The 21240-nt window shown below is 37.5% G+C and overlaps 1 protein-coding gene across 5 annotated transcripts; it reads right to left on the bottom strand.

Moving 5' to 3' along the window:
- Window positions 1-3759: 3759 nt before the first annotated feature.
- UTP15 (UTP15 small subunit processome component) lies at window positions 3760-21237 on the bottom strand. 5 transcript variants are annotated; one of them, XM_034656353.1, is made up of 14 exons: window positions 21088-21217; window positions 20763-20857; window positions 17886-18058; window positions 16584-16676; window positions 16300-16484; window positions 15120-15298; window positions 14402-14527; window positions 12663-12798; window positions 10760-10844; window positions 9890-10039; window positions 9098-9199; window positions 8135-8268; window positions 7898-7956; window positions 3760-7035 (listed from the first exon to the last, which is right to left on the bottom strand). In XM_034656353.1, exons 3-14 carry the CDS (start codon window positions 17973-17975, stop codon window positions 6818-6820), a joined length of 1557 nt encoding a protein of 518 aa, XP_034512244.1. In that variant the 5' UTR covers window positions 17976-18058; window positions 20763-20857; window positions 21088-21217; the 3' UTR covers window positions 3760-6817. The 5 variants fall into 5 exon arrangements, with proteins under 5 accessions (XP_034512244.1, XP_034512245.1, XP_002929567.1 ...); XM_034656354.1 differs by lacking the exon at window positions 20763-20857 and adding an exon at window positions 19999-20046; XM_002929521.4 differs by lacking the exon at window positions 20763-20857 and having other exon boundaries at window positions 21088-21237.
- Window positions 21238-21240: the final 3 nt, after the last annotated feature.

Genomic DNA, 21240 nt, shown 5'->3' with positions numbered 1-21240 from the left:
TGACAGGGAGAGAGCACAAGTAGGGGGAGCAGCAGAGGCAGAGGGAGAAGCAGGCTCCCGCTGAGCAGGGAACCTGACACGTGACTCGATCCCAGGACCCTGGGATCATGACCTGAGTTGAAGGCAGATGCTAAACCAACTGAGCCACCCAGGTGCCCCTATACCCTCATTTTATAGTTTATGTGATTACTTTATTTAGAAAACATCCTTTGTAACAGTATAAAAGAAAACTTCAACTCAACCCTTATCTAAGTGGTCCAAATGATGTTAATAATCAGGGGAACTAAGAAAAAGCTCCCAACTAGTACAGGACATGTAAACTTTTCATAATCACAAACATGTGAAAAACACAATAAAGCAGATAAGACACTTTTTATATATCATCGCATTTATTCTTGCAACAGTCCTGTAAGGGAGGGGATTTTAGTCCCATTTGGCAGAAATGGAAGCTGAGTCCCAGAGTAGCTGGGACTTGCCCAGGATCATACAGCTTATGTTCTTTTCATTATTCTACATTGTTGTGAAACTTAATCTTTAATTCAAAGGACTTGGTTAGATTTTATTTCCATATTTCTGGTTAGCATCTACCAATAATTATAGATGGTATTTGAACTCACATTGCCAACATAGCACTAGCCAAATATCTTGGTTGTTTTGTGAGAGAACTCACCTTTCTACCTAAGAACACCAGCTCGACTCAGAGAAAGAACTGTGGAAAAGTGGGTTTCTGTTGGTATTCGAAATAACACTGCCACCTCGTGGCCTAACGGTGAGCTAGAGGTGAAATTGAAACTTACTAAGAAACTGCATTAGGACAACCTGGCCTATTAAGTTGTCCTAATGCACAGTTTCAATTTCACCTGATTAAAATCCCTAATGGGCAATAAAGACAGCTTCCAGAAATATTCTGAGGTGTAGATATCAGAAAAATAATATAACCATTGTATCTTGTACCCACTGATGACACTGAACGGCACATGCATCTACACAGTGATAGAGGAGGCCAGTATAAAAAGGAAAGCAACAGAGCTCTATGCACTAAGATAGAGGAAGCTCTAATAAAGGCAGAAGAGCAGGTAGAGTGTGCTCCTATTTGTGTAGAAGTGAGGGCATGCATGTATGTGTAGAATAGTTGGGGAAGAATATTGTACGGATTGCTTTCCTTCCTCTCTGCTCCATGCTCCTTCTAGGTTGCCTTCAGAACTACAGAGCTGCAAAGTTAAAAACCGCATTTTCCAGGTTCCTTTGCAGATAGTGCTCTGGATGCAAAACTGAGTTCCACCAATCAGATATACTCACACATGGTTTGGAAGGTAGGAGTGAGGGGAAGGCCAGCTTTTGTGTTACTGTTAGCAACCTTCCTCTCCAGTTTGCCCGGGTGCTACCGACGTTCCCACACCCTATCAGGTGTGGCAGGTGATCCTTGATGCTGATTATGGGTCACTCTCCCTCACCACTCCCCAGGAAAGCCTCAGCTTTGACTTTCATGCCATCCGACTGCATATGTAATACTCCACCTGGTTGGTCACCGCTGATCACTGGCCACTCCTCATGATTTCTTGAACATTCTAGCTCCTGGCTTGCTGTCACCCTCTCCAACACTCCTCCTGTCATAATTCTTGACTCTCAACAGCTCCTTCCATGTGTGTCACTAACTCTAGCACACAAACTGTAACTCTTCGCACAAACCAACAGCCCATTGATCCAGCTATGTGTTCACTGACCTCACTCCCCCATTATCTTATTTCCTTACTCCAACTAATGCAGTTCCTTAATCCCAGCTTGGATTCATAGTCCATCGTAACCATACCTCATAAATCTCAACAACTACCTTGTCCCTTTCTCGATTATTTTGCATTCACCAATGCTGGTTATGTCCGTATCCCACATCTACACCCTCTTATCCAAATGTAAATAGACAGAAACACACAATCATACTGACAGGCCTCGCTTCAAATCCATGACATTAATTTCAGGTGGGCCCTTAGTGCAGCTGGTAATCCTACTTCATTCTCTAGTTCATCATTCTCCCCAAAATAATAGCTAACGACAGAAATATTCTAGATACTTTAATTCTCACAGCCACACAACGTAATTTTGTCTGATGAACAGATGAAGAAAAGTAAACACAAAATGGTAAAATAACTTGTTCAAAGATACATAGATAGTGGCTGAGCTAAGATTCAAACCCAGGCAGATGGCTTCAAAGTCTGAGCTCTTGACCTTTCTAGGAGTGTATCATGCCTTCTGTTCTCTCACTTCTGATACCTCTAACCTCCTCCGCCAACCTCATTTTTAGCTGGTTATTTTGTTTCCAATAAAGGTAGCCAGTAAAGAACTTCCGCAAGCCCTAACCATCACATCTACACACCTCATTGCATCTGTGCCCATATATTTTGCCTTCCCTCTTGAACCATGCCAGAACTATTCATTCTCCTATCTAAGCCAACCCTTCCACTTGGGCACTCGACCCCAAATCCCCTTCTAAAAACATTGCCCCAGCAATTGGCTTCCCTCTCTCCTATTTCACTATTTTTCCCCATCTGCAGGATTATCCCCATCAGCATATGTTCTGTAATTTTTTCCAGTTTAAATCTCAAAAGAATTACAAATCTCAAAACATTTATGCTAAATGAAAGCCAGCCCCCCAATCCTAAATTTTGTATGATTCCATTTGTATAAAATTGTAGCAAATGCAAACCAATCTGCAAATCTATAGTGGCACAGAGAGTAAATCAGTGGTTGCCTAAGTGGGTGGGGCCTACCTAGGGAGGGTTTACAGAAGGGCAGGGAATTTTTTTCGTGGGATACACTCATTATCTTGCTTGCAGTGATGGTCTCATGGGTACATGTCAAAACATAAAAACTGAACTTTTAAAATGAGCAATTTATAGCAAACCAATTATACCTTATTAAAGTTATTTTTTTAGAACTGTCTTGACCCTATATCCCATCAGCCATTGCCCCAGGTTTTTTTGCTTCCCTTTATGGTAAAGCTCCCTCAAAGGGCTGCCAAACACACCATCTCATTTCCATCCCATTCCTCCTGACTTATACTCTTCTTTTCCTTGCCCCATGTCAGTTAAACCAGCCACCTTGCTATTCTGAACTCAAAAGGCATGATTCTGGGGCGCCTGGGTGGCACAGCAGTTAAGCGTCTGCCTTCGGCTCAGGGCGTGATCCTGACGTTATGGGATCGAGCCCCACATCAGGCTCTTCTGCTATAAGCCTGCTTCTTCCTCTCCCACTCCCCCTGCTTGTGTTCCCTCTCTCGCTGGCTGTCTCTATCTCTGTCGAATAAATAAATAAAATCTTTAAAAAAAAAAAAAAAAAAGAAAGGCATGATTCTGTCTCAGGGTCTTTCCACTCCATCCCCTATCATTAAGCATCTCTCTTCAGTTCCTTAAGGTCTTTGCCCAATTGTAGCTCCCGTGAGGTCCTCCCTCACTTCTCTATTTAAAACTGCAACCCACCTACTCACCCCTAACAAACACATAGTTTCCTATCTCTCTCCTCTGCCTGATTTTTCTCTATATCATTTATCACCATCTGACCCGCAATTTTTTACTTGTTTACTGAACATCTACCTCTCCCAAGAAGAGCATTAGTTCCAAGAGAACAGGGATTTTGTCTATGTTGTTCATTGCAATATCCCCAATGCCCTGACCTCTAATGTGTGTATCTCAATAAATATCAGGATTGGTGAATTAGTGTCTTTGGAGCTATTTGGTTGTGAATAAAGGAAACCACTCACACTCATCTAAGCAAAAAGAATTTATTAGGATTCCAAAGAGTCTCATGGACCCCAGAGGGAACCCCTAAGGTACAACCAGAAGGGAACCAGAGCTGCTGCAAACTATGATGGTTTCTCTTCTCCAGCCTCGCCTGTTGAGGCAGGATGGCCTTGTCTTGCTTATTTTCTCTGAACTTAGGTTTTGTTTTGATTTGAAGATTTTATTCATTCATTTGAGAGAGTGAGAGAGAGAGCATGAGTGGGGGAGCAAGGGAGCCAGGTTGGGCAGAAGGAAAGGGAGAAGCAGAATCCCCGCCGAGCAGGGAGCCTGATGCGGCCCTTGACCCCGGGACCCTGAGATCATGACCCGAGAGACGCCCAACCAACCGAGCCGAGGCGCCCCTGGACTTAGGTTTCCTTCTCCTTTCTCTCTACAGCTTTCTCTGCTGATAATCCAAAAAGCAGAATCCCACGTTTTCCTAGATCAAGCATTTGATTATAATTCGCAATTACATCTCCCGGCTTAGACAGGGCTTGAGCCAGATATACCACCCCTGGTCTAGTTCACTACGGTCAGGGAAAGAGGCGTGTAGTCTAGTCACCAATAAGTGTCTTTTCATGCCTGAGGAGAACATCTGTTTGTAGGAAAGACAAGTTACTTGTTAAGCATTTGAAAACTTTCTTTAAGGCTTTAGGTTTAACTTACAAATATTCCAACCATAATACTAATACATTTTAATAATCACTTTCAAGGGGGCCTTTAATTCATGCTGATAGAGATTTAAGTTAAAAACACTAAAATTTCTTTAAACAAACCCATTTACAACCCAAATTCCTTTAAACAACAGCATTTATACACTTAAAATATTTTTCTTCTAAATAGCACTTCAATTGCTTGATCCAACAATCAAAACCTTCCCAAGTACTTAACTCTTATACTAAATGTACATGGAGTTTCTAAATTCTCTGGAACATGTAAATATTTCTGCAGTCTTAGTAACATTTTAAAATACTTTTCAACTAAAATTCAGAAGTCATAAAATCTGTTAGCCATTTTAAATTAGAATCCAAAGACCAATGCTACATACCATTAATATGCCTAATAGGCCAAGTGTGTTTAAATACTTTAAATAACAAATACTAGTTTGTCCCAATGAATATAAAAACTATTTCTGAAATTACCATAAAATATCGATGGCTATGAGAGCTGCAGAACCTTTCTGAAAATTTGTCTTCATTCTAGATTTCATCCAAGAACTGCAGCACTTAATTAAGTCCTGTTAAAGGGAAGTACTAAGTTTGGCCCCAGGGGGCAGGCCGGTCCCAGTGCCAGGATGATGAGGAACTCCCAAGCTTGGGCAATTCAAGAGTGGGCTAACCACTGTAGTTAATTCAGCATTAAATGAGAACACCAACACTGGAAGGCTGTGATGAAAATCAAATAAAATTAAGGGAAAACCCTTATCACATGTTACACACTTAATGGCAGCTAGTTTTAGAATTTCAACTTCTAGCTCTTACTAGTATACAAATTACCAGCATTCTTATGAAGTTAAATATTTTTAAAAGCTTTTAAATACAAAATTTATTTAAATAAATTAACACTTTCAACATGAAGACGCAGCTTATGACCTTGTCTAATCTCATAACTACTCAGAGAAGCAAACTCCTGGTTCCTTATAAGCCACTGTGCTGTAGGACTGCACATCAATTCATGAAAGGGAAACTAGACCCTATTTTTTAAGTACATGCCCTTTCCAGACCAGAGAAATATTTTTTTCTGCCTTAAAAAAAATCTGAATTCACAGAACTAAATTTTAAGAGGAGACTCTCATTATAGAATCTTCCTTTAAGGGATCTTCTAACACAAGGAATGTTTCCTTACAGATAATTAACTACTTGAGGGGGAATAGGAGTTGGGAGAAGGTGGGAGAGGTAGCAAGTGTGAAATCAGTGACCTAATACTCAGTAGACACCAGGAATTCATTTATCTCAGAAAGCCAAGAAGAAAATAAGAATATCTTTATAAAAAATGTGACTTACATTGTCCTTAAAAAACAACAACAACAAAAAAACTATTTTCCAAACCAAGCCACTCTAGCGTCAAGTTCTAAACACAAGATGATTGTGGAGATTAGAGAAACAAAATATACATACAGATTACGGAAAATGGTCTTCAGAAGGGTCGGGAGCTATAAAATAAGCTCCAAACATATGTATACAAGGTTGAAAGGCTATTATGAGAAAAATGGCAAATTTTATCACTCCTCTGACCTGAAGCAAACTCCTCTGACCTTGAAAACTGGGTAGAAAAGCTCATCTCGAGAAGGAAAAAGAACGTCCAGTAAGATCTATCTGTAGGCCTTGTTCTGATGAGGACCGGTCAAAATTAAAGGAATGAAAAAAAATCTGGAATGGAAAGCACAATTTTTAGGTATCAAATCTGCCTCATCACACTCTTTGAATACATGTCTAACTAGTTCAGAGTTAAACCATTCAAAGCTGGCCATGGGTTTGTCATATTTGGAGCAGATGCAGTCCCATTACCAGAGGAAGCAGAACATGTGACCTAGGATAAATGGTAACATTAAGGAGAGGGAGGCAAGATCAGCAAGAGCCTGGAAATCCCACAGTGATTAGAGTGAAGAGAGAATTTATTTGCTGTTGCCACTTCTTTTGTCGTTGTTCTTCTTCCAGAAGAAAAGTAAAAAATAAAGCCCTGTCCCTTTGGCAGGATTCCCAGTTGAAACCCATTCCAGAGTTCTGAATGCCTACCCAAATGCTGATACAGAACTTTGCTGTATTAAAATTAATACCACTTTGTCCAAGGTGGACAATATACTATGACCAAGACAACTGAGATCTTCTAGCAGAAGATACCATGAAATAATTCAAAGTATTACATGGAAAACCATGTCTTAAAACAGGTACTTATTTTCCAATTCCAGATATTCCAGTCTCTTCCATAAAACTGTTTCTGTAAATAGTTGTTTTTTAATGTATCAGAGAGATTTTCTTTCCAACAGTTAATAGAATCAAATCTATTTCAAGTTAGTTGTTCTTACAGGTCTCATTAAGCAGACACTAAGATTCCATCTTCTTGTTCTCCAGAAATCCATCAGATGTACACTGCAGCACAGAAGTGCTTTCTTTCCTTGTCATAGTAGCAAAAAGCATATCCATCATCCCCAAGGTTTCTAGTAGTTCCCTTTGGTAATCAATCTCTTTTTCTACAAGTCCTTGAAGTAACAAAAACTTTTTATCAACTACAGGTGACTGACCAATCACAGGAAGATAGATGTCTAGAAAGAGAGAGAAAACACATTAACTAGAAGTATCTTTCTAAACAATAAATGAACAGCAGTAGTTAAGTATAAAAATACTGACTATAAACACAGTGAAAAATCTGTACTTATTTTACAATTTAGGATTTACAAAAAACAAACAATCCAACTGAATAAATGTATTTCAAAAAGAAATAGTGTGAGGTTTCTGACCTACTTTCATTTTCCCCTTAAAAAACAGCCACGGTCATTGTAGATGTCTAGGCAAAAGCTGTTTAATTACAACTCTAATCTCAACAATTCAGAGGCAAACTACTGTAAATGTTTTACTTCCCTTAAAATGCATTGATTTATGTGGTTGTTTTCTTCATGACAATCGCTACTGGAGAACTGATTAAAAACAAGGTATTGTGATCTATTTGATTTCACTATTTGACATCTCTATTGGGTAAGCACGCTTGGATTTTTCAAGTTTTTTTTTTTCTAAGATTTTATTTATTGAGAGAGAGAGAGTACAAGCAGGGGGAGCAGCAGGGAGAGGGAGAAGCAGGCTCCTTGCTGAGCAGGGAGACCAATGAGGAGCTCGATCCCAATCATGACCCAAGCCGAAGGCAGACACTTAACTGACTGAGCCACCCAGGTGCCCCAGTTTTGTTTAAGATTTCATTTATTTATTTCAGAGAGAGCGAGCAAGCAAGAGAGCAACAGTGGGGTGGGAGGAGAGGCAGAGAGAGGGAGTAGCAGACTCCCCAATGAGCAGGGAGCATGACACGGGGCTCGATCACAGGAACCCAGGATCATGACCTGAGCTGAAGGCAGACTCTTACCCGACTGAACCACCCAGGCGCCCCAGATGGCTCAAGTTTTAACAACTACTTACCAATAATTATTTCAGCAGCATTGATCAAAACAGGGGCAAATCTTGGCTGAGAGAGATTCCTACAAAGCAGAAATTGTTTACTGAAACTTGCCAACTTTAAAAAAAATCCTTAAAATAGATTTACTGAATTGTTCCATCAGTTCTCTACAAAGATCAATCTAAAAGTAAATCTCTCTCATTTAAGATAAAGAAGAGCTCAGATGCAAAATATATGTGTTTCATAGACATAAAACATACCGTATCAAAAAATTAAGAACACGACTGATTTCCTTCTCATCCCGACCTGCAAGGGCATTTGCAAGGACTCCTCTTCGATTCAGCTCCTTTATGATGGAAACTGTAATCTCGGGTGTCTTTATTGTACAACTGGGCTAGAAAAATTTTCAGAGTCAACATGAGCAGATAAGACAGCACAGGAAAAAAATCATAGTCTTGGAACTCACTAATAATTACTAAATTTAAATATGTTTATATCTTTACAGTTCTTTTTTTTTTTTAACGATTTTGTTTCATTTATTTGACAGAGACAGCCAGCGAGAGAGGGAACACAAGCAGGGGGAGTGGGAGAGGAAGAAGCAGGCTCCTAGCACAGGAGCCTGATGTGGGGCTCGACCCCAGAACGCTGGGATCACGCCCTGAGCCAAAGGCAGACACTTAACGACTGCGCCACCCAGGCGCCCCCATATCTTTACAGTTTTGAGTCACAGTAATGTGCACAAGGTAAGTAATAAAATGATTCTTTTAAAAATATGCCCCTTGTAGGTTCATCAACTATAACAAATGTACCACCGTGGAGGGGGTGTTGATAATAGGAGAGGCTATGCATGTGGGGGGGCAGGGAGTCTATTGGAAATCGCTGTACCTTTCCCTGCTGTAAAGCTAAGGCTGCTCTAAAAAATTAGTCTTAATTAAAACACACACACGCTGGGGCGCCTGGGTGGCACAGCGGTTGGGCGTCTGCCTTCGGCTCAGGGCGTGATCCCAGCGTTATGGGATCGAGCCCCACATCAGGCTCCTCCGCTATGAGCCTGCTTCTTCCTCTCCCACTCCCCCTGCTTGTGTTCCCTCTCTCGCTGGCTGTCTCTATCTCTGTCAAATAAATAAATAAATAAAATCTTAAAAAAAAAAAAAACACACGCGCACACACACACAGTCAGAGAGAGAGCATACTGCACATATGTATATATGCTCCTCGCTCACCTCAAGGACTCTGTCAAGTGCCTTAGAGACCCGGAAATTTTTCAGATCCCTGTCATACAATTCTAGGTGTTTCTTTGATGGCCTGTTGATCAAAATGTCGTCCTGTATGACAAAGTAAATTTATAAAGAAAAATCAGTACCACACAGAGTTTCATTCAAAATGAATTTTTTCATTGTGGTATTTTTTTATACCAGGGTGACCCTGAACTGTATAATAAATAATGGGCATATGCCCAAAATGCAGACTAATTGAAAATGAAATAATTTGCTACATCAATGTGTTCTTACTCTCCTATGATTTAACTTAGAACAGATACACAACATCTCACTCGGGCAAACATTACTCATTTCAATCCTCCTCACATGGCGGGCAGTATGACTTAGTAGGAAGAGAAAACAAAGATAGGAGAAACAGATCTAGTCCTAACGACTCTGGTTACCAGTAATGAGATGCTGGGTAGACCAGAACTTATTTGCATCTCCATCTTCTCAGATGCCTAAAGGGGACATAACTGGCTCTATCACTGTTCACAGTTGTTTAGGAGATCAAATCAGATAGTGTGTCAAAGACATTGTTTTGAATATGGTAAAATACTATAACATTGTTATGATTCAGGGTACTAAAGTAGTCCTTATTCCCCGTTACTTTTTAATAACATCCCCAATCTAGAAATCTGCAGAGAAAAGCAAAATAAAGTTAAATCCCATGTGCACTACACTTTCCAGTGGCTGGAGTTGGCTACTCTAACGAACTACACTTTCTAAAAAAAAATGTAAGAAATATGCCAATACCCGTTGTTTCATGTAATTTTTTCCCTTAATAAAAGTTCGATATGCAGGCCTTCTTCTCCTGGGAAGAGAATCCTTCTTTGCTTCAGATTTCCGATGTTTAACACTCAGTATTCCATTGGTCATTCCTACAACTATTGTCTCATCTTCATGCTAAGAGCAATTAGAAAAATAATCATATATCATCATATATCTTAGTTTTCCTTTAAAGCACCATTTATAACGTGTTTTCTGCTTATCCATACTTTCACCAAGAGTTCCAATCAGATATAGCTAGTCTGCCTAACAATGATCCATGCAAAAAGTTAGACAAATCATTTTTTCCTCCAGGATACTATTATATTGACAGAACATGTTATATCTGGTGTAAATTATCACTGGCAGTTGTATAATACATCTTGGGAAACTTCTAAAATAATATATTTTCCTGCAACCTCTTATTAGAAAAAGGATTGTGTAATTATAAAAAAAAAAAGAAAAAGAAAAAGGATTGTGTGATAGCATGACTTTCCACAATCTTGCCAAGAAAATATTCTGCAATAAGCTTTTCCTCTTCTAATTCAGATTTTTATATGAGGTATTCAAATGTCCTCTTCTTCAACAGCTCATGCAACTTGACAGTGGACATTCCCAGATCCTGCCCTTAGTGTTAACAATGCCTACAGCTGTACTTGGTTTGAGCCTACATAGTGAGCAAGACCTAAATCTCAATTCATACTAAATTACTGGGACAAGTCATATAATAAAAATTGTCCTAACTATCTAATATGACAAGAAGAAAATAAGATTTACTCAAATACAATGAAAAACCCTAAAATTCCATTTTAACAGACAAGGTTAGTGAAAGTTTTAAGAAGAACTAAAAGTACTTACTGCAAGTGCGAGACTCAAAATTGATGCTGCATAATCAAAACTGTGGACTACTTTATAGGAAGTTGTACTATATACTTTCACCTTCCTAATAAAAAAGAAAGCTTTGTTATAAATCACCTAGGAAATGAGTATAAAATGCAAGTTTCCTATTTTTTGTTAGAAATTCAACGTATAAATGTTAAAATTTACACAGCAATGAAGAAAAATAGTGATTAATGATATTAATTACAAACTAATTCATCACTGAATCTCTTTTAAAAATGAACAGTTTATTAGCAGTAGCCAGGTTTCTATAAAGACCTGACAAGCCACCAGGACAGACCATGAACCACTGTCACCTGAGAGTAAAAGAAAGGCTTCAAAGCACACTGGGACTCAGAAGCGCAGGGTTTCTCAACATCAACGTGATTAACACTACGGGCCAGATACTTCTCTGCTGTGGAGGCTGTTCCGTGCATGGGAGGCTGTTGGGCAGCATCCGTGACCACTACTCACTGTACGCCAGCAGCACTCCACTCCCAACTTGTGACAACAACCAAAATGTCTCCAGATATTGCCCCATGTCCTCTTGGAGACAAAACCCACTTTGGGTTGACAACTACTGGGAAGAAAGCCAACTCACACTTGATTTTTGAGAGAAGCATCTAAAAATGGAGCCCCAAACTGTCTAGTAACAGCACTTTGGAGAATCTGCTACATGTTTATATAATAAATTCCTCTGTGTTAAAAATGCATTCTAGCTTTAAAATATGTATACTTTTTAATAAACATACTAAAAAACCAGGGCTTTCCATAACAATGAAAATAGGAAATATGAAACTAAAATGACCAAAACCAATGAATAGAAATACTAGAACTGTGGCACAGTTCTAGCCACATGCTACTGAGCACTTGAAATGTGGCCAGTGAAAATGAAGAACCACATTTTTAATTTTACTTGATCTTAATAAACCTAAATTTTAAAAACTGAGGTAGTATAAAAATATTTTTCTGTTATACACAACTATATTCCACTTTAATCACTATAAAATATTATTACTGTGAAAGGGCATGTATTGGATGCTTAACTTGTCTCTAGTATCTCAATACTTTTTACATCAATTACATATTGAAATAATATTTTAGATACACTGAACTAAATAAATATATTACTAATTTTACCTAGTTCTTTTTGCCTTTTTAACGTGGCTACTAACATTTAAAATTACACATGTAGCCCACATCATATTTCCATTGGACATCACTATTCTAAAACATTAACTAATACCTATTTAAAATACTAATATTTGGGGGCGCCTGGGTGGCACAGCAGTTGGGCGTCTGCCTTTCAGCTCAGGGCGTGATCCCGGCGTTATGGGATCGAGCCCCACATCAGGCTCCTCTGCTATGAGCCTGCTTCTTCCTCTCCCACGCCCCCTGCTTGTGTTCTCTCTCTCGCTGGCTGTCTCTATCTCTGTCGAATAAAGAAATAAAATCTTTAAAAAAAAAAAAATACTAATATTTGAATCACATAAATGTATAGAAGTTTTCACATCAAGTTTTAAATTTTGCAGAATATAAGCTATAACATACACATACACTCATTATAAATATTTTTAAATATACAATAAGGATTTTTAAAGAAACCACGGAATAACATAGACTATTTTAAAAGATTAATGTTCAAATGGTTCAATAAAATTCCTTAAGTATGTAAGTTAAAGCACTAACTTAAGTCAAGTGAGAAAAAAAGTTTGCCATATGTGAATAAAAGGCCAAAACTATTTTCAACTGAAAAGACCTTTCTTCACAGAAATCATTTGATAGAACATTTACTTTAACACAAATACTTCAGAAATAACTCATTTCCTTGAGCAGTAAATACCTATACACTAGTAATAATAAAGAAAATTAAAATGCTAACCTATCCAGTGACCCAGAAAGTAACCTCTGTCCAGAGCTGCTCAGATATAAACACGTCACAGTTTTATGATGATTTTTCAAAGACACTAGCAACTGTCCTCCTTTCAACATGTCCCAGATTTTAACATAACGGCCTCCTACAAAAAGAAATAATCATTAGTTTGAAATTCTGCCTAAACATTCAATATTTTAAAGATCTGAAAAGCATTCTTCACTGGACACTGCACAGCATGGAGGTGAAGTGAGGGGTCCCAGACCAAAACTTCCTGGTTTCAATGCTGGCTCTATCACTTACTGAGTTTGTAACTGAGAATAATAATAATAGTTCCTACCTCAAAGAACTGTTTTGGTGATTAGATCACAGAACTGCCTAGCAAAAGAAAAATTATAACCAAAAAAGATTAAGAAAATTGTAATAAAATCACCCTGTAAAAGAAATTTTATGTCACTATGGAAATGAATAATACAGTTTTATTTTCTAAACATTTTGTGAATCCCAACAAAATTTAAAAACTTCCCTGTAACTTTTACTCCAAGAGTTCGAAGCATCCTTAAAGGCAATTTAATCAAATAGTTTAAAAAGAATTCTTTTAGTACGGCATCTTTTATGTCAGTGATATATTTGGCAAAAGTCGAGAAGGTAAAATAGAAAAACGAGAAGGAGGAGCAAAGGTCTTATCTATCCTGACTGGGAAAGTGGGCCGGTAAGCCAATTCATAGTCCCTGTCTTACCACATGGGACAGCTCATGAGAGAGCACAATTTAAAATAACTGATCCCGTCCAAACTGTTATTTTCAAAGTCTACAGGAGTGAAGGGACTGCCCAAGGTCATACAATTAGCTAGTGACACAGTGGAAATTAGCATACAGGTGTCCATTCTCCCTGTTCAACTTGAACTTATTTCCATTTCTCAAAGTAACAGCACGCAAAATGGATACATCTGACAATGTTATTAATTTATTTTGATATTAAATAGGTACTGGGGAAGAAGTATAAAACAGCTTAATTTTTATTTGGATTTTAAAATTAAGAAAAAAAAGACCACACACAGCCATATATATATACTATAAATTACACACACTACCTATGTATTCTACTGTCAACACATTAATTTTGATTTGATATATGAAAAAATCCAATTTACTTCTTGCACTCTAATTTTGAAAATGCTCTATGATCAACCTAACAAAAAAATACCTCAGTTCCAACTTGATGAAAAAATGTATCAAGGCCCCTTTTGACTCCTCATTATATCCTCCTCCAGAACTACTGGCTATTTGCTGGGTAAAGTCATTTCAATCAAGAGACATAAAAAAAGACAAGCCTGATTCTAGAACAGAAAGACTTGTGTTTTCAAAAGCTGTCACAGATCTCTTAGGTAGGAATGACAGGAATACAACCTGGATTTTTGGATTAAATACACACTGTAGGCTGTCAAGTTTTAGGATTTCAGATCTGTCACTCTATCTTGGAAAAATTAGTTTAATAGCTTTTATTTATTTTCTTAGTTGCAAAACAGGGAGAAAACTACCTTCCAGAGTCGATAATATGTATATAATAGCGCAGCATCTGGCTCACATTAGGTACTCAATAAATAATAACTGCTGGCCTGCCCTACTTATCAGTTAAGCAAAACCTAGGTATGCAATTCAAGGGCACAGTGTTAAATTACAAAAAGTAACTGATAAAGTAATAACTTATTCAAGACCAAAATATTGGTAAAGCAATTTTTAAAATACCTGCTGACACCAGAAGACCTCCAGAGGGAAAAAGCAGGACACTTTCCACTGGCTGCCCATGCTCAACAGATATCACACTCTCGTTTGTTCGTGAATCAAACATCTTCACAGTATGATCGTATGACCCTAAAAGATCAATTTTTGTATTATGTGAGTTTCATTACTCAAAACAACAAAAACTCAAATGTGTGTGTTTGTATCTAAATATTAATTTTAAAAGGAGAAAAGGATGAAATTTTAAAGACACATGTACATTCATGAAGACAGAGTTAACTCCAAACTCTCTGGTACCACTGACTGTTTTCTGAAAAAGCATTATACTATACTCTACTATATTATACAGGATCTTAAACTATTCGGATCTTCAAGCTATTATCACTACTGAATCACCTGAGAACCTTTGCACAAGCACCCACAAACACTGCACTGCATTATCTTTGTTCCTTGGCTGCTAGAGGCTCTGTGAAAACCAGAGTACTAAAAACATTACAGTTCTGACACTCATGTTTTCAGGGAAGCCTGATGCTTCCAAACACGTCTGGAGGACAGTAAGAACAATCACTAAAAGAAGAAAAATGAAATAAAACAACTGGATAAACAGAAACATATTTCTTTATAAAAAATTTGTATACTGCTCTATCCCAAAAGAGTCCCAAAGCAATATCAAATTATATCACAATTAAATGATCAACTTCAAGAGGGAAAACAGTTCACAAACCTGTTACAAACAGATCTGGATTCAGTTTGCTAGCACATCCACACCTCACATAATCAGAATGTTCTTTGAATGTCAGAATTTCTTTGGAATTTGGAATATCCCACAGTTTAACTGTATAATCATCAGCCCCAGAGACCACATGGTATTTGTCAGCTGTAAAATCGACCGTATGAACTGCTCTAAAAGATCAAGAATCAATATATTAAAAAGCAAGAAAAAATTTTATGTCTGCCATCTCTTAACATACCTCCACTCTATGAAGTTAAGACTATTAATAGCCTTAAAATTATGTTTTCTAATACATTAACAATTTTACAGAAGTGCTCAATAAATGTAAATGTTCTAAATGTTGGAGCAAAGGTACTTTTAATTAAAAAAATTTCAAATGGATAGTTCCTTACAAAATTCTAAGAAGACCTGCAATTAAGTAGGATCATGTTAAGTGAATTTCTATTCTATTTTAAATGTTTCACTGATGGGGAAGACCACCCTGATAATACACTATAAAAAACTCTTGAGATTTTAAATCAGTAGCAAATTTCAGCAATGAACTAGGTAATCTTGATATAAAGTTATAATATAAAACTGCCCTGGTCATTTAATTTGTCTAGTGGCAAAGTACTAACTTCAAGAAGAAAAAAAAAATCAACCTTCCAACTTGACTTAAAATGAGAACCTCAAAAGTAGTCTAGCCTATAGAGTTCTCACTTATAGTTGTGAGGTTGCCTTTAGATCAGTGGTTAATAACTTCAAATGGTCACAGAACTCACTGATTAGACGAAAGCTATAGGAAATCTCCCTAGACAAACATACATTTCTTAAAATGTCACATATAATTCTAGGGAATTCATGAGCCCCATCAAACTGGACTATAGGACTAGACCAGATTAGGTACTCTGTCTTAGAACAATCAGGAAATAAAGTATACATTGGTACATAATCGTCACAGAACTGCTATATGTTTTTATTTAAAGCCCAAAAAACAAAAAAAATTTTACGACAAAAAAAAACAACAAAAAAACCAACTGTCTAAAACTGTATGGTGACAGATGTTAATGAGACTTATTACGATTGTTTTGCAACAGACATAAATACCGAACATATACCTGAAACATAATGTTTTGTTAATTATACCGCAGTAAAAAAAATAAAATAAAAAATTTTAAACCCTGGCTCTTACTTAGTATGACCTTCAAACTGCCTGAGGGGAGCTCTCCCACTTATATCAAACAGCTGAACTCCACCATCTTCACTGCCAGCCACAAGCAGTCTACCATCCTGACGAAAAGTAGCACAGTATGCCGTGTCTTTAAATCGGGAAAAGGTTTTTATAGGTTCTTGAGAGTACCGGCCATAAATATGAATCTACAAAAAGAAAAAAAAACATGGTATTTAATCAGATGGCCCAAGATCAGTAGTAAATATAACTACACAAAGGAAAAATAAATTTAATATTATATTTACCCTTGAGGAAGCTGTGACAGCATAATTATATGGAGGCTGCGGAGAAAAATCTACTTTTGACACTGCACCAAACTCCTTGATTTGAACAGGGGTCTTAACAAAAATGAAAAATAATACAAAGGATTAAGAGAGTTACAAGTGGTTAAGACCTTTTAAGCATTACATAATTTCTTACTGATCATTTCTCTGTTCTTAATAACATTTACTAGGATGTATTTAATATAGAAGTATAAAGAAAGCAAAAAGGTTCAAATACCATCGCCCAGATTATCCTGGTTGCCATTAATGTAAACAAATATATGGCTGGAAAACCATACCTCACTCTTTATCTACAGCTGTAGAGTTTTCTACAATTATTGCTGGGGGGGAAAGAGTTATGCCTATACCAGCATACATTTAACCATCTATTCTGTAACCAACACAAAGATCATACGATGCAGGCTGTTCTGCACCTTGCTTTTTTTCACTTAATAACACATCTTAGCTAATTTTTCATATGATCAATAGATTTGCCATCCATTATAGAATACATCATAATTTACATTACCAGCCCACTACTAACAAACAAGATTTTTCCAAAATTTCTAGTATTAAAAATAATACTTTAATAAACACTTGTAGACGTATATCTTAGCAAATTTGGTGGAGTGTTCCAAAGTGGAGAATTTACATGGACAAAAGGTATTTTTATCATGATAATGTCAAATTGCCCTCCAGAAAGTTTGCACCAGTTCTCCCTCAGGGAGCAATGATGACCCAAATTTCTCATTTGCACCACTATAACAGATAAAAAATAGTAAACAAATTAATTTTATTTTACATTTCTTTAATTATTGAGTGAAGCTACAGTTCTTTATTTACTGGTCATTTAAATTTCTTGTTCCAGAAATCTTCCAATCTTTTTCCATTTCTCTATTTAATTGTTCATTTTTTAAAAAAATCATTTTTAAGCCTTTGTAGTCTAGAAGAACTAATTCTGCATCACTTCTTTGTTTTAGAAAGGCAAAAAAAAAAAAAAAACCAAAAAAACCTTTGCCTACAAGATTCAAATTCAAAAATCTATTTCATTTGGGATTCATTAATCTATTTTTTGCTAGGCACTAGTATGATTAAAATCATTAAGCAGCGTGGACTTTTCATTTAAAACTTCCAAGAAAAAATACCAGATATCAAATTTTCCACCCAAACTGTAAACTGCTGATATTCTTTTTAGTTATAAGCTCTCTATTAGAGTATCCAAAGTGTAACATATGCTGGAGAAATAAGCATAAATGCAAACCCCTCATTACCATCTATATTTACCTTATAGTTGTTCCAGTACAGTGTGTCTTGGGTGATTTTTTCACCAAGTACAGGATATGTCTGAATAGCTGCAGGCTTATAACCAGCCATAATTTCATATAATTCGACTGTTATCCAAGGGTAAATAGTTTGAAATTGACTTTAGAAATAATTATAGTGACTCTGCTTTATATCTGAAAAAGAAAATATTTTATATACACATATTATTCTTTAACCTGTATAGTTACCATTTTCACTCTGTGCCTTTTCCAAAGACTGTGTGGCAGCTTATAGATTAGTGACCAATAAACCATTTAATTCTAACACAGAAGAGACAATCTAAAGGAAGCAAGTAGAATACAGATAGGGCTACCAAAGTGCACCATCTACTCAGCTATACACAGAGGCTGTACACAAATGTTCTCAGATCTAACTAACCAATTTACAACACATGGAAATAAATCTGGCTCAGCCATCCAGTGGCCAAAGCAAAAGAAGCTCACTGGCTTAAACTGTTTATTTGTTAACAACAGAAAACATTAAGGTGAAACTGCAAATACAAAAGTGTCCTGAAATTAAATTTAGGATGACATTTATTCTATATGAACATAGTCTAGGGTCCTGACTTCCTGAAAGCGTTAGAGATACCGAGAAGGAAAACAAAGCTAATTTTCTAACATAGAAGTTTAAAATTAAATTTAAAAACTTAAAATTAAAAGCTAATATTCTGATGCAGAAGTTTAAATTTAAAAGCTTAAAATAAAGTAAAAATTTAATTTTAAAAAGTTTAAAAACAGTAAGAAAAGAAACAAGAATAAATATTAAATTCTCAATTTAAATGACAGAATAGGATAAAAATGAATTAAAACTTAGTTAACTGACATGGAATTAAGCCAAAATGTCTCTCCAGGACTATTCAACTGCAAAAGAGATTCATTTTATCAGTGCTGCAGCTCATCATCTATTCCAAAAAGCTTGAAAACAGTATAGCAGTAACACCAAAATAAACATGTATGACGTATTCTAAAGGTTCTTTTGATGAAACATAACAATCGACAATTAAAAACAAGGAAACTTTTCTATTCATTGAAGTACCTACAATATGTAGGACACTGTTCTGGGCTCAAGACATACAATGTTGAGTAAAACAGTGCCCTCACACCCTCCAATATTCTCCATTTCAGCAGGTGATCGGCAGATGCTAGGAATATGGAATCAGCCTTGATTTGTGCTTCCTCTTCACTTTTAACATCCAAATAATTAACAAGATCTCCTGATTTTACCTCCCTAAACTCTATCGTGTCCACTCCACCAAGTTCCACTGCTCTAACTCCGACCTTCTCATCTACAGAAATAGTGCAGTATAAGGGCCCTTTGATTCCCTCATTCATCTTTTAAACAGCCCTCAGCAAGACCTAACTACCCAGCATATCCAGCTTTTGCTAAAAGCACAACACTGCCTGAAAACAAAGGTCCAAGCTCCTTAACACAGCTTGTGATCTGGCCCTTACTTACCTTTCCATCTTCACCTCTTTCCTATTCCCTTTAACACACCATGCTCTTTCTTTTCTCTCTGTCTTTGCTCATTTGTCCTCTTTGCCAGGAATGATCTCTATCTACCCACTTCCTTTTTATCTTTTTTAAAGCTCAACTCAAGGATCACATCCTCCATCCTTCTCCAAACTCCTAATCCTACTTCATTCTGCATATTACTTTCTGTGTGCATAATAACACTGAATTTATAATAATCTCTTTTTCCCATTAAACTGAACATTTTGTATCTGGAAGATTTTTTTTTAAGTGCTTAAAGAAAACTTGGGGAAGGAAAGAAAGGAAGCACTGTGCTGGGTTCTATGGAAAAACAAAATTAAAGGCACACGTGGTGTCTATAATATGAACACTGCTACGCATCAAGAGTCAACAAACTTTTTCAGTAAGGGGCCACATGATAAATATCTTAGGCTTTGCAGACTGACAGGCAAAATGGAGAGTCTTATGTAGTTACAAGAAAGCAAGCAAGAAAAAAAAATCCCAATTTTTTACTAACAAACCCCCCAAATAATTATGAGTACGATTTTATGTTTATGAATGAAAGAATGAGATTTTTGAACCAAGGGAAAAACATTTCACTTACTTCGGGTTCAAGGTTAGTGTTTCCCATCACCAGATTGCAAATATTAACCTGTAAAAACCGTTCTAGGGTCACTGGCTGCGAGAAGAAAACAGTCACCAGGCCAAATCTAGCGTGCGGGCCTCCGCCCCTTACTGTAATACAGGCAAAACCACCCCTTACTAGAATATCGGCAAAGGAGTACATAACTCTGCCTTGAGAGAGAAAGGTTTAAAGCTTTAAAAGTTTATAAGTAACGAGTAGGGACGCTTGGGGGCTCAGTTCTTGATGCCGGGGTCCTGGGATGGAGACCGCATCGAGCTCCTTGCTCAGCAGGGAGCCTGCTTTTCCTTCGGCCTGCCACTCCCCTTGCTCGTGCGGGCGCGCGCGCGCTCTCTCTCTCTCTCTCTCATAGATAAATAAACCAAATCTTAAAAAAAAAAAAAAATACTAGTGAGGAGTAGTTACAGTGGTTTGCCAGATTAAAGTGAGATATAGCACTGGAGGTGAGAGAGGGGGAACGTGACACAATACAAAGGCGTGGAGGCAAGAAATGATGTGAAAATGAAAAGGAAGAAAATGATCAGGGAGAGGTCAGAGCCGGAGAAACTGGGACTAGATTAATAATAGATACTACAATACAATGCAGAATATCAAATATACGCTATAAATAACATACAGAGGATACGAGCTCAAAACAGATTCTTAATTCTAACCGGGTAGTCCCAGAAAGATTCAAAGTGTGCATTTCAACTGGGTCTTGACCTCTGATATTAAAACAGACTGACCTCTTAAGATGGGCACAAGCGCGGGGGATAAGGGCAGCCTTCGAAATCGGAAGAACATCATAAGCAAAGACAGAGATGGAAAGTTGTCCAATGCCCTGGAGAGATGCGGGTTAATAACGGTTAATAAGAGGAGAGGATGTTATCGTGGAAGAGGCAAATCTACGTCAAAGCGAAATCGCGGGGATCCTGAGAGGCTGGTTAAGGAATTTTAGCCGTTCCGTGAAGACTGGGAAGCCCCAGAGGAGCATGCCAGATACCAAGGAAGACCCGATGTGAGCCTGAACTACCCCCACTAGGAGCCGCCTTCACCTACCTACCACCTCACCTGCCAAGCGGGACACTGCGTCCAAGGAGAACTTCTTGGATTCCGCCAGCCCCCTTCCCGGACTCTTGAGACTCACTTGCGGAAGATCACGCGGACCTGCCAGAGAGCCGCCAACACCTGAACAGTCGGGCCAGTCGCACAAAAGTGACGTAA

This window comes from Ailuropoda melanoleuca, chromosome 3, assembly GCF_002007445.2.
Source record: "Ailuropoda melanoleuca isolate Jingjing chromosome 3, ASM200744v2, whole genome shotgun sequence".
Lineage (NCBI taxonomy): Eukaryota > Metazoa > Chordata > Mammalia > Carnivora > Ursidae > Ailuropoda > Ailuropoda melanoleuca.
The sequence above is the reverse complement of the archived record's forward strand: the minus strand, read 5'-3'. Positions and strand labels throughout refer to the sequence as shown.